Source organism: Lissotriton vulgaris, chromosome 2_1 (genome assembly GCF_964263255.1).
Source record: "Lissotriton vulgaris chromosome 2_1, aLisVul1.2, whole genome shotgun sequence".
NCBI classification, from domain to species: domain Eukaryota; kingdom Metazoa; phylum Chordata; class Amphibia; order Caudata; family Salamandridae; genus Lissotriton; species Lissotriton vulgaris.
Genome location: NC_141687.1, coordinates 812510380 through 812524055, shown reverse-complemented (window position 1 = coordinate 812524055; position 13676 = coordinate 812510380). Strand labels below are relative to the sequence as shown.

The following is a 13676-nucleotide window of genomic DNA, read 5'->3' as shown; positions in this document are numbered from 1 at the left end:
CTGCCCCGACTGCGGGTCGTTTATGTCGTCTCCTGCTGTCCAGGGCACCTGCTCCTCGTCCGGATCCGAGTACGCAGGATAGGTGTACTCGACCTCTTCCTCGTCGACATCAGGCACGGGGGAATGGGCCGGCGAGTGTTCCAGGGCTTGTGGAGACAGTGGTTCCATCAGAGCCGAAGAGTCCGCAGAGTACTTTTTGCTCTTGAGTGGAATCTTAAAAGGTTCCAAGGCCGGCTCCGATGTAATTTTCCGTTTGAGGAGCGACAATTTTCCGGTGTTGGCGTCGATGTGCACCTCACGACGTTCCTCCACCGCGAGCGGCTGGAGCCGAAGCTTTGACACCACCAAGGCAGCCTTCGGCGTCAATATTTCCCGAGAGTGTCCGCTCTGCTTAGGCGCGAAGGCCTTCGGCGCCGACTTGGGAGGAAGGGTAAAACGAATGGGCGTTTGTTCCTTGGCAGGCTTCGTCGTGGGCCGTGGCACTACAGGGTCCTGGCTGGGAACCACAGCCTGCTGGATCCGCCGCAAGGATTCTCCCACCCTCTTTGTAAGGGATGCCGAGGGCTGAAACGACTCGAGCGACTCCTCGTCTTCGAGAGCCTGTTCGGCGGTAAGCCTCTTCTTCGGCGCCGACGCCCCATGGCCCGGCGCACTGTCGGCGTGAGGCTTTTTAGAAGCCGTCTTCGGGTCCGCGACCCTCTTCGGGTCCGCGACCCCTTTCGGTGCCGACGCCGCCGCGTCGGATGCCTTCACCTTCGGCGCCGACCCAGATGGCTTCGGGTCGGCCATTTTGGCGCGGCTCTTCTGGTCAGCCATTTTGGCGTGGCTCTTCAAGTCGGCCATTTTGGGTTTCGTGGAAGTTGACGCCTCCAGAACCTTTTTCACCAGCGCCACTTTTGGTTTCGTTTTCGCATCCGAGGGTGCGAGACCAGTTGGCTTCACTTTCGGTTTCTTGTTAGAAATGTCCGTGACCGGGCCCGGAGGCGGGGACGTAGGACTTGTTGTTAGATCTTGGGTAAGGCCCGAAGGCGATCCCTCGACCTGGGCCGTATAACGGGGAGTAACCCCGGAGTCTTGTTGGGGATGCTCTTCGTCCGAGCTATCACCCATTGCGGGACAAGCCCGGTCGTCGTCCCCTACCTCGTCGGAGACTTCGTCGTAGGCCTCATCACCCGCGTCGCCGGTCTCTTCTTCGGACGCGGGGCCAGAGTCCGATTCTTGGACGTCGCCTTCTCCCTCAACCGATTCCTGGAAGATGTCATCAGGTGGGGGTGCCGAAGCCGACAATTGAGCCTGGAGCCGATTAGCCCGGCGAATCTTCAAAGTTTTCTTACTTCTAAATTTCGAACACGCCATGCAAGTGTCCTCACGGTGATCCGGTGACAAGCATGTATTGCACACGGGGTGCACGTCGAGGTGCGAATATTTAGAGTGACACAGCGGACACTTTTTGAATGGCGTCCGCTCCATAGCAAAGTGTGTAGTGTAGGCCCGTCCGCGTCGAAAGCACGTGGAGGGGCAGTCGGAGATCGGAGCTGAGAGTCAGTAAGAAACCCGAACGCAACTATACCGACGCCCAGCCTAAAGACCTTTTGGCCTCGAGTGAAAGTAGAACAAACTATCGGTCCCGATAGAGGGAACCGAAAACACATCCGAACCCGATGGCGGAAAAAAACAATCTGGGGATGGAGGCGATGCCCATGCGCACTGTAGTCCTGGGGAGGAGCCACCTATCTCGTGATACTTCGAAGACTCTTCCAGGACAACAATGTGCAATCATCCGGACCCAACACTAGGTGGCGGACTATGCACAGATATGAATTCAGCAGCCCACATGCCTCGAACACTGGAGACTGCAGAAAGACGGGCAGTGAGCATTCTCGCGAGTGGCAAACAGGTCCACCCGAGGAGACCCCCACGTCCGAAAGACGTGACGAACCACCTCCGGGTGAAGCCTCCACTCGTGGTCGGCAGAGAACTGCCAACTGAGACTGTCTGCACACACGTTCAGAACCCCGGCCAGATGATTGGCCATCAGACAAATCCGGTGGTCCTGAACCCAGGACCAGAGACGCAGAGCCTCTCTACAGAGACACTGCGACCCCACTCCTCCCTGCTTGTTGATGTACCACATCGCGGTTGTGTTGTCCGTCAGGACTTGGATCGACCGACCGCGAAGGGAAGGGAGGAAGGCCTTGAGCGCCATACGTATCGCCCGCAACTCTAGAAGGTTGATATGAAGCAACCTTTCCTCTGGAGACCAAAGACCCTTGACCTCCAGATCCCCCAGATGAGCAGCCCACCCTAGAGTGGATGCATCTGTTATCACCGTGGCCACCGATGGAGGCAGATGGAAAGGCTTTCCTTGAGACAGATTGCCTTCCACGCTCCACCAAGACAGATCCGCTGCAGTTTCTCTGGAGATCTTCACTGACTCCCCGAGATCTCTGTTGTGCTGATACCACTGCCTGCGGAGACATCACTGGAGTGCCCTCATGTGCCAGCGTGCATGGTTGATCAACAGAATGCAAGAAGCCATCAGACCGAGCAGGCGAAGAACCTTCAGGACTGGAACGACCGCTCCATTGTAAAATAAAGGAATCATTTCCTGAATGTCGCGAATCCTTTGAGGAGGAGGGAATACACGACACACAGTAGTGTCCAGTACGGCACCTATGAAAAGGTTGCGCTGGGAGGGCACCAGGTGAGACTTGGGTACATTTATCGAAAAACCCAACCTGAACAACAACTGAGTTGTCTCTTGCAGATGATGGAGCACCTTCTCCGACGACTCCGCTTTGATCAGCCAGTCGTCCAAATAAGGGAACACAGGTATCCCCGACCTCCTGAGATGAGCTGCCACCACCGCCATCACCTTGGTGAAGACTCGAGGCGCAGTAGTAAGACCAAACGGAAGGACCGCAAATTGGTAGTGCTGCGACCCAACCGTGAAACGGAGATACTTTCTGTGCGACTTCAGGATTGGGATGTGAAAATACGCATCCTGCAAGTCGAGCGACACCATCCAGTCTCCTTCCATCAGCGCATGAAGAACCTGAACAAGGGTGAGCATCTTGAATTTCTCCTGTTTCAGATAGAGATTCAAGATCCTGAGATCCAGGATTGGACCAAGCCTGCCATCCTTTTTGGGGATCAGGAAATACCGGGAGTAGCATCCCTGACCCCTTTCCTGCTCTGGGACCACCTCTATCGAACCCTTTCGTAACAGAGTTAGAACCTCCTCCTGCAGAAGAGACAGATGTTCCTCGGTGCAAAAACCTTGACAAGGAGGGTAAACAGGAGGGAATTCCCGAAAGGGAAGGGCATACCCATTTTCTACAAGATTGAGAACTTAAAGATCTGTTGTAACCGATTCCCAATCCTGTAGAAAATGGGTAAGCCGACCACCAAGCGGACCCACATGATCCTGAATAGCAGATCTAGGGCTGCTTTTCTGTGGCAGGGGGGTTGGAAGAGGTGGAGGAGGAGGAGGGCTGACGTCCACGAGGACGTGCTCTTTGCTTTCCCCTGTACGATCTGTACACAGAATTTTGCTGCTGCTGTTGGCCTTGCCGGAAATTCCGGAAGGAGCGACCAAAGCCTCTGAACCTCCTGTTGGAAGAAGTGCCTCTGATCTGGAGCCCCAAAGACTTAGCTGTCGCTCTGCAATCCTTGAATCTCTCAAGAGCTGCATCCGCCTTCTTCCCAAAGAGACCAGAACCATCAAAAGGAAGATCCAGCAAAGTCGCCTGAACATCAGCCGAAAAGTCCGATGACTTCAACCAGGCTGACCTCCTAGTGGCGACAGCAGTGCCCATAATACGAGCCACAGAATCGGCAGTGTCCAGACCACTTTGAATAACCTGGAGATCCGCCACCTGAGTATCAGAAATCACTTCCTCAAAATCCTTCCGGTTAGCATCAGGAATTTTTGGAACCAGGATACTCAAAGAGTCCATCAGGGCATGCACATACCTTCCCATTAGGCAAGTGGCATTAGTTGACTTCAATGCCATGCTCGCCGAAGAAAAGGTCTTTTTTGCAATCTGGTCCTGTTTATTTGCCTCCTTTTCACATGGAACCTGAGGAAAGGCACTAAGACCCTTCTTAGAACAGGCAGCCTGAATGACCAGGCTCTCTGGCGAAGGATGAGAAGACAGAAAAGCCGGGTCCTCAGGAGCAGCCCTGTATCTCCTCGCAACACTCTTAGAAACCGCAGGAGCCGACAATGGTTTCTTCCACACCTCCATTATAGGATCTGTCAAGGCATTATTAAAAGGAAGTAAAGGCTCAACCACAGAATTCGGAGAATGTAAGACCTCAGTGAGGATATTGGACTTGAACTCCACTGTAGGCAGAGTCAATTGAAGAAGTTCAGCTGCCTTCCTCATAACAAGATGGTAAGGTTGGATATCCTTAGAAGGAGCACCAGAGCCTGAGGGCAACTCCCACTCCGGAGAGAAATCAAGAGTTCCTGAATCCGCCAACTCCTCAAAACAGCTCTCCTCCAATTCACCTTCCTCAACATCAGATTGTGAATCCAGGTACCTCTGCTCTTCCAAAAGGCGTTGAGCTTCCCTTCTGGACCTCACCTTTACACGCCTCGCAGCCGTATCCACCTGCGGCTCCGACGGATTCGGGGCCGACGCCGGTATCTAATCCGATGGCACAGAAGAATGCCCTCGAGGACTATCTGGAGCGGGCGACGCTGGAATCGGCGTCGACGACTTCGGCGGAGCCGGAAATTGCCAATGCGGCGTCGGAGCCGGCATGTAAGGCATGAATGGAGCAGGAGGATAGGAGTGAGGAACACCCAGGCTGAAAGCTAAAGGACCCATGGGACCCGAAGGTGCACCAGAGAGGTACCACGCTCTTGAGAAGACGCCATACATAGCGTTAAGAAACGCTGAAGGGTGCTGGCCTAGAGCAGGAAAGGGCGGCTGAAAACCATCAGGCCGGTCCTGAGGAGGGATCGGATTCGGCTCTTCAGCAGGCGCAGAATCCACAACCTCCCGAGCCTCTTCCTCTTCACGGGCCGGGGACGGCGCCGGATTCGGAGCCGGAGAGGGTACCGGAGCCGGAGTGGGAGAGCGCCCATGCGACTCGGAATGAGAGGCCTCACCTTCAGGCTCAGAGACTTCGAGAGTAACCACCTTCGAACGTAATGGTGTAATTAAGCAACAACTAGATCGAAGGAATATTAATGCTCGACTTTGCTAAAATAACAAAAGGCATGGAGCCTCGTTAAATTCACACGCATTATTTTTTGTTTAATGGAAGTACAGTTTTTACGAATTTCAGGAAAAATAACTTTCCTATAGAAATCTTTTTTACTCTAAAAATATTGAAAAAAACAGCACCAAATCTATAATGAGTCATTTTTGTGCACCTAATCTTGAAGCGCTATATATTTAGAATCTTTTTGCTTGGATTTGACATCAGCTAAATCTGACTCTAGTCCCAAGTTAAAATATAGCTCCACTCCCCAATTGCTTTCCACTCGGTTAAGCTGGTTAATCCTTGTGCTATACATCAGCACCTATGTATATCCAGTGATATTTTACGTGGGAGCCATTGCTGATTCTTTCTCTAGAGAATCTGGTCCTCTTTTTACTTCTTCCTATTTTTTGGTCCTTCTTTCATGTTCACACCAGTGACATTTTACGTGGGAGCCACTGTTGATTCTTGCTCTAGAGAATCTGGTCCTCTTTTCATTTCTTCTTAATTTTTGGTCCTTTCTTTATGTCAACACCAGGTCAGGTGTACTCAATCATCCAATTAAATAGGGTATATATACAGGAAGTAAAGGCACTTTAAAATGCCGTCTTTCGTGGAAGGAGCATAGAACCCCCGTGTCCCGCCGCCGGAATCTCTGAGCCCTGTTGATATCTATTGGGTAAGTGTTCGCTAAAATCCCTATGCGGTAATTTTACTCTGATCACTTGTTTAGTTAACTGATAATCTCCAAAGTAAACAGTGGGTAACAGAATTCTCTCTCTCCCCCCCCTGTTTGTTCATTTTATAGACAGGTAGTTATTTTAAACCACTTTGAAATCCATCGCTCCTTGAGCACAAGTAAAAAGGTAACTATCAGTCCTTCTTCTTTAAGAGACAGTAAGTCTATGAAGTCGCCATGCATTGACTGTTCTCCAAAAATTGATGCCAGAATTCTTTCCATCCATTCTATAGGCAATCTCGCCATTTGTTATCTCCACATCAGGAGGACTATATCTTTTGGGATCCACAAAAATACTCATTATCGTGGCCATAAATTTTAACTCCGGCAGGCGGGTCTAACTGAAATCCCACTCCTCACTTAAGGTACCTTCATCCTCGAAAATGAAAATGTTTTCAAAAAACTACTAATGTATCCTCACTAACTGTTTAGTTAATATAAAATATCAAAAATAGAAAAGATTCAATAAACTAAAAGAACTCATAATTTCTTCTAGGAAATATAGAAATTCAAAAATCAACAATCAAGACAAACAAATTACATCGTGTGACTATGGAATATCTATCTGCAAACCTTAACTAAAATAGGTAAAACACTAGCTTGGTCCTTTCATTAAATATGGGCTGGTTAGAAAATCATAGACTACACTAAAACAACAATCAATGTTCATGAAATGTCTATGTTTTTTAGGGTCTAGAATATCTTCGTCACCTAACCAAAGAAAAGAAAGTCATTATACAGATAATCCAGATTGAGAACATCAAATAGCGTTAATATACTCCGTGTTTTTTAAGTAAGTGACCTTATCTACGCGTTGATAGCACGCTGCGAATTGCCACCATTTAGAATATTTCGTATTTTCCATCACTAATATCAATCATTTGATTCCTCGCATTTGCCATCCTATGTAAGAACCCTGCTTCCTCACCACCACAACTTGGGAATAATCTATTTAGTATAAAGGTATCCACTCCTTCTCCCCTTTTTTGGCCATTATCTCATATAAGAATATATGAGTTAAAAGGATTCACTCCATTTTTCTATTTTTCTTGATGATCATTAAGGCAAGGAAAAGAAATCCGTCAAAGTATTATTGTAATATTAATAAGCTTGGTCACAATAGAATGGAAAGTCTGAGACTATTAGCTTAACATTGGTTTGTTTTAATTTTCTCTGTGTAACATAATATAAATTGATGCATTATTGTACATAATATTTTTTGTTTTATGGAATTTTCCCATTTCAGATACTATCGTGGCTGCTCCAGAAGAAGGCGCTGGTTCGCCGAAACGCGCGTAGAGATTATTTTAGCCACACCTTTCTCTCTTAAAAATTGTGTTCATTTTATATAACCTTCATTTGTTGGATTATTTGTCCTTCTCTCTTAAAGTGTTGCTGTGTATTGTTGATTTATTATGTCGCATACAATTTGTGAATATGTATTATTATTTTAATGTGTTTTTTAAAAGAATTTATGAATAAAATTGAACTACCCCTTTTTTACAAACAACCTATGTTTTAGCTCAGTTCATTTCGACCACTTATTACGTTCTGTTGCCTAGATTGATACATATCAAATTATTTGCTTTTCCCTGGTCTAGGAACTTCATTTCCATGTACTCAGGGGGTCCTTGATAAATATTTACACACCACCTTCGAACGTACCTTCTTCGGTGACCTCGACCTCGAGCCCGACTCCTTACCAGACCGACGTCGGGACTCATGTCTCCTCTTCTTAAGTTTCTTCTTCGACTTCGAAACATGATCCGATGCCGACTTCGAAGATGACTTCTCTCGAGAACCAGATCTCGACCTCGCCCTGGACTTCGACCTCGCCCTTCGAGAACGAGACCTCGACGACTTCTCCTTTCCAGCTTTCACCTTAGCAACCAGGAGTTTGGCTTCTCTCTCCCTCAGGGCCTTCGGGTTCATCTTCCGACATGAAGAACAATCCTCCACATCATGGTCGGAACTCAAACACCAGATGCAGTCATCATGGGGGTCGGTAATGGACATCATTTTACCGCACTCCCTGCAGGGCTTGAAGCCGGTCTTCTTGGATGACATCGCTGAAGAGACAGGATACAGAGAAGCAGAAATATGCAACAAAATGGCAACAAAGTACCAGTTGGCTACAGAGATTCCCGATAACCGTTAGCGTCGACGACGCGGAAAAAAGGGAACTGATGTCATCACGCCGGCGTGGGCCTATTATAGGCATCGGTGACGTCAGCGGAGTCGCGAGCGGAGCCGTGTCTGACGTCCTATCCACGTCGGCGCGAGGCTACGAAAAGAATTTCCGAATGTTGCTGACGCAAGGGGGACATTCACAAGGTGAGGAATCCACACGGCAGATGTATCTATCAGAATAAAACTTTTGGGAGTATAATTGCCCTTTGAGGAGTAGTCGGGCTGGCTGTCCTTTATCACTTTCCTGCCTGGCTTGCTGTCGGACTTAACTCAGATTTCTCTTTTATGCAAAACCTATTTGAACTGAACTTTCCTGAACCGACTCCAACCTGCAATAACCAGCTGGTAAAGTGTGTAGGAGATAACCTTTCGGCTGAAGGGTTTACTGACTTTCGGTGGCACGCTGAACTACGAGTCGCATTATTTGGTTTGTATGATCTAAACGTAGAATCATGATTTTTCTATGTTTTGCTCTCACTTCCTTCCTAGGCAACCAGTAAATGTTTCTCTTATTTGAATCTGTATGACATTGTGTGGTTAATTGACAAATAACCTGTATTAAACCTAATTATGAAATGTGATTTCATATTTCCAGAATATTCAAATTGAGGCTTTAGATAAACTATTTACATGCGCAAATCTTATAATTTTAGAGTTACACTTTGAGTGAACTTCTATGTTTATGGGTATGTCTAATGCAAATTGATTTTGGAAGAAATTAACGTTGGTATTTGTCATATTTTATTCCAGGTCCTCTTAAGGAAATGCCTCACGTTCTCTGAATATCCAAGTCCCTTTTAGCTCACGTAAGAGATCCATTGGAGGACCAGTGAACTGAAGTAGGTTATGTTATGGGACCAGTGAATGAAAATAATCAGATTGGTAATTTTGTAGTGATTAGTACAATTTGCCCAGTCTTCCGCTCCATCAAGGGTCCAGTATTAAAAACACAAAGCAGAGTGACGGTAGGGTGATCACCTTTGGCACCAAAGTGACAGACCGCTTTAGTCTTGAGCCTTTCCCCTGAAGCGTCCTTAACAAGCAGTGGATATACAGGGCCCAGAGGGTGATAAACATTTAAAAACATTTAAATTAGAAGCGATTGTAGAGATCCACATTAACAAACAAGATTCTTAAATGTCCACTAGTGCTTGAGTAAGAATCTGAAGCAGAAAGCTTTCACCTCTCTCGGACTTACAGGTTTTCTAGGTTTTCTTATGTCAGCAGCAAGTTATACAGTAAATACACAATAGCCTGCGAGTTTAGCAAGGCAGTATCTTTTCAGTAGTGGAAGCAAATAATGAAAAAGGACTCATGTAGACTTGCAACATCTTGACAGAGCTTAACAAGAGTGGATCCAGCCCAGACAATTGCAGGTACTCCAGCCCTACATTTGAGCCCTTAGTAGATCAATGCCTGCACTCTGATCGATAGTGGGAGTGAAGCTATTTAGGTATTTTTCTTTTAAGGGCACCTCTAGGTTCAGGTCTGAAGACTTTACAAACATTGGCTGTTTTGATAAAAACATTCAAATATTAAAGCTCTTTGATTAATTTGGAGGGCATTTATTTAAAATGTGTAATTTAGATATAAAGTTTCTGAAGTGCCACTTTTATGGAGCTATACATTCAACTATAATATAAATAGTACAATCAAAATCTCATTGAAAGAGTGGACATGGCCCTCAACGTTCTATTCTTGTCCCAGACCTTACCCATTCCTTTCGAACATACGTTTTCATCACTTCAACCTATTCTACACAGTGTTGCCTTTCCACTAAAGATCCTCATAGAATCAGCAGACCCTCCTACCCCTCCTCTGGATTACCTGAAACAGCTCTGTCTCGTAAACGCAGACTGCTGAATTCATTGCTCCTCGTTACAAGGTCTGGAGGAGAAAACAAGAGCAACAGTGGGTCAAAAAATGACAAACTGAGAAGAAGTTTACAAGACTTCCAAGCCAGATAAAAAAATGCAAATACTCACGAAGTTAAACATTGTCAACATTTTCCCAATTAAATACATTTTAAATTAACATTAATTTAACGTAATGTGCTTCTATTGTTAGCTAAGTACAGCCTTGTATGATGAGCACTCAAGTGCATTCATTTTCTCTAATTTCTACAGTCATTTAATAGTTTGTTTTCTTGCATTACTGTAGTAAAATCCTGGAAGCTCAGGAATGATCTAAGAGTCCCAGGTTACATCTTAGGCACTAACCATGTAAGCTCAAAAACATACCAAACTCTTGCCATAAGTCAAATATAGGATTAAACACAAAAACTGCACCACCCTTTTCAGGTATTGTTTGTCTAAAATTCCTATTCAACCATAGCACAATAAGTTTTACATCTTTCCAAATCACCACTTACTCTTCTCCAATATCAAACCACCATCTATATCTAAAGGCACCTAGGCCTTTATTCCACAGGACCAGTTTGTCCTTAGATCAAGCCTAAATGAAAATCAACACCTTACCGTAAGCCCTAAACCCATGCACAATAGAATCACATGATAATCATGGAATACTCTAAAATAAACATTTTCCCGGAGCAAAAGTACTACAAAATATAGAATAGATACACTGAAGCACAGTTAAATATACCTCTAAAGAAGCTTATCTGGCATGCTGTATAAGGCATTTGCAGTGACTTATTTTAGCTTGTCTGAACATTGAGCACTACTACATAAAGCAAATGAAATAGTACTCCTAACAGGGTTCACTTGAAAAAGTTCTCTCCATGTAACAGTTTTAAAAGCTGTACATGGGAATTTGGTTCAACTGTGTAAAGTCTTAATAAATCCTATGTTGAAGAAAGAATTAGTTACAAGGATTTTTGAACTCCTTTATATATTTTATTTATAGGGCTTATAAAGCGCTAGCTACACCCGAAGGTGTCAGAGCGCTTTACAGAATCGAGAGCAAGGCAATAATCCAGTCACTGAGCATATGATGTGCAACAATCTTAGGTTCCTAGTACACACAAAATAAAAACACGGGAAAAATAGCTGGGCAGGGTTGGTGAAATACACAAAATATATACACAGAAAATCGTTAGGCCATAAGGGTGGTTACTGATTGTGGTCAATAAGCACATTATGAGTCCATGGAGAGAAAGACATTCAAGACAATAGAAGCAAAAACAAAATCAGCCAACTGATCGACAGTCTAAATAGAGAAAGGTACCTTATTTGAACAGAGTTCAAATTGCTTATGTGTTCCGGTATTTGTTAAGGAGATGGTGTTTCAGGTCTCTTTTGAAGCCAGAAAAGGAGGGTTGTATCGTCCCTCGGGAAAGAGGTCCATATGCTTGGAAATTACCTGAAAAAGAGTGAGCCTGGGTTGTTTTCTTTTTTAGTTTGGGAGGAACCAGAAGAAGTGTGTTGTAGCTTCTCAGGGGTCTGGTTCTTCCTGCTTTTGTGAGTTTGTTGTCTAAATAGTCAGAGGCATGTGAGCGAAGGCTTTTGTTGGTGATAGAAGCAGTCTTGCAGGTGCATCTTCCTTCGATGGGAATCAAGAGTGCACCTCCAGCAGCACAGCGACGACCGGGTGCAGAGCTCAAATTCGAGGTTGGGCGCCCAATGTTAACCAATAGAGATTGGAGGTACTCCAAGTTGCGCTGCTCACAGGGGAGTAAAGCAGCGTCAGGGGTTGATCTCCTAGAGTTTAAGGTAAGTACAAGGGGGCCACAAGGCAGCACCAAACTTACACCCTCAGTGGCACAGGGGCGGCGAATGTCGAGTGCCAATACAGCGTCAGGAGCACTATGTTATCCAATGAGGGAGATCGATCTTGAAGAAAGGCTGCAGGCTCAGGCCAGGAGGATGAGCGAAGAAAACCCACAGCTGCCCACATAGAGATGCTAGGGGATGTAGGGGTACCAATGGTTGAAATCCCCAAGGCCCATGGGCCTTTACGAAAACTTTTGACAGGAAGGTTGCGGTCAGGGGGAGTCTTCAAGATGAGGCTGCCGGCTTTAGGAGGAGTTCGGTAAGGTTCAGCCCACAGTGGACTCAAGCTCAGAAGCGCTGGGGTACTTTCACTAGACCAGTGGGACACTTGGACTCGGGCCATGGGTGTCAGATGCAGAGGTGGATCCAGAGGCAAGTTTGCGGTTCCTTAGGGAAAAGTTCTTTTTCTTTACAGATGGTTTCTTCTGGACGAGTCCACTAGTCACAGGAGATTAGGAGTCTCTCAAAGGCAGGCAATCCTCCGAGGGTTCTGGATGTCGCAGCTCTGCGGGACGAACTGCTCTTCTTCGGCAGGGTATTTGAGGGCTGCAGACAGGCTGGTAGGGCTTGGGTAGGTCAGGTGGTGTCTCCAGTCTTAGCTGCTGCACGGCTCTTCTTTGTAGGTTGCCGAAATCTGCTTTCAGGGGCTGGGGGTGCCACCTAAATACTAGATTTAGGGGTGTTACAGGGAAGTAACAGGTAGGGACCAAAAGGTCCTGTGGGAGGGTGGCATTCGCCTAGTTTTAAGTGGATAAGTGCCACCATCTTCAAGATGGTGGGCACTGAAAAATTTGCTTAACTTCGCCTCTAGCACCTGAGGGGTGGAATTGGTGAAGGGGCACACCTCCGGTTCTAAATTATTCCGCCAGTTCTCCCGTCAAATGGGTGGTTTGATCTGGGGGATGCCATCTGCTGCTAACAGCAGAGGCTGGGGTTGAATTACCTGGCGTTAGAGAGCAGGGGCTCTCAACCCAGGGGTCCAGAAACAGGTCTGGTGGTGGCAGGCTGCCTTAAGCCAGTCCGGTATCACACCAGGGTTGGTAGGTTTCAGGGGGCACCTCTGAGGTGTCCTCTGAGAACATGTTTCAATAAAACCTACACTGGCATCAGCGTGGGTTTATTAAGAGGAGTTGGTTGGTACCAAACACTCATGGGTTCAGTTAAGCCATCATGGTACTGTGTAACTTGAGTTTTCAGCCCAAGTACTCTCTATGGCTTTATTGGCACTCAAGATATTTAAGAATAGACATAAATATTATAGGGGCATACCTGCTCATGCAGGTTGTGCCAACAACTGAGGTACAGTGCACCCTGCCTTAAGGCTTGTAAGGCCTGCTAGAGGGGTGGCTTACCCATACCCTAGGTAGTGCTGCTTTGACATGACGCACATGAGTGTTGTTCTGTCTGCACTAAGGCATGCTGGCTGGAGTGGCAGTTAGCATGACCTTGGTGAGAGGTTCCTAGGGGACTCTCTTCAGTACCAAAGCCCTCGGTACCAGGGGAATCATTTACTAGGGACTTACAGGGGGTCTGACGTTTTGTCAATCGTGGTGAAGTTTTAGGGAGATAACACAGGTACTGGAAACCTGGACAGCAAGGACCCAGTACTCTACAGTCAAAGTTGCATCTAAAGGCAGGCAAAATGTGGGGGGGGTACTGCACCATAAAGCCACTATCCCACAGGCCGCTACTTGTATGTCCTCTTCTGATAAAGCCAGAGCATGCATTTGTACATTTTTTATGCTAATCTAAAATTTGTGTTGAGTAGTAGAAGAGGCAAACATTTAGTTTAAAAATAA

At 46.4% G+C, this 13676-nt stretch overlaps 1 protein-coding gene across 2 annotated transcripts in view; it reads right to left on the bottom strand.

Moving 5' to 3' along the window:
* Positions 1–13676, bottom strand: part of RBM45 (RNA binding motif protein 45) — a 453234-nt gene that overhangs the window by 245779 nt on the left and 193779 nt on the right. For both annotated transcript variants that reach the window (XM_086956199.1, XM_086956200.1), the window contains one exon: positions 9974–10033. In XM_086956199.1, coding sequence (XP_086812325.1) covers positions 9974–10033 — 60 coding nt within the window. The remainder of the gene's footprint in view (positions 1–9973; positions 10034–13676) is intronic.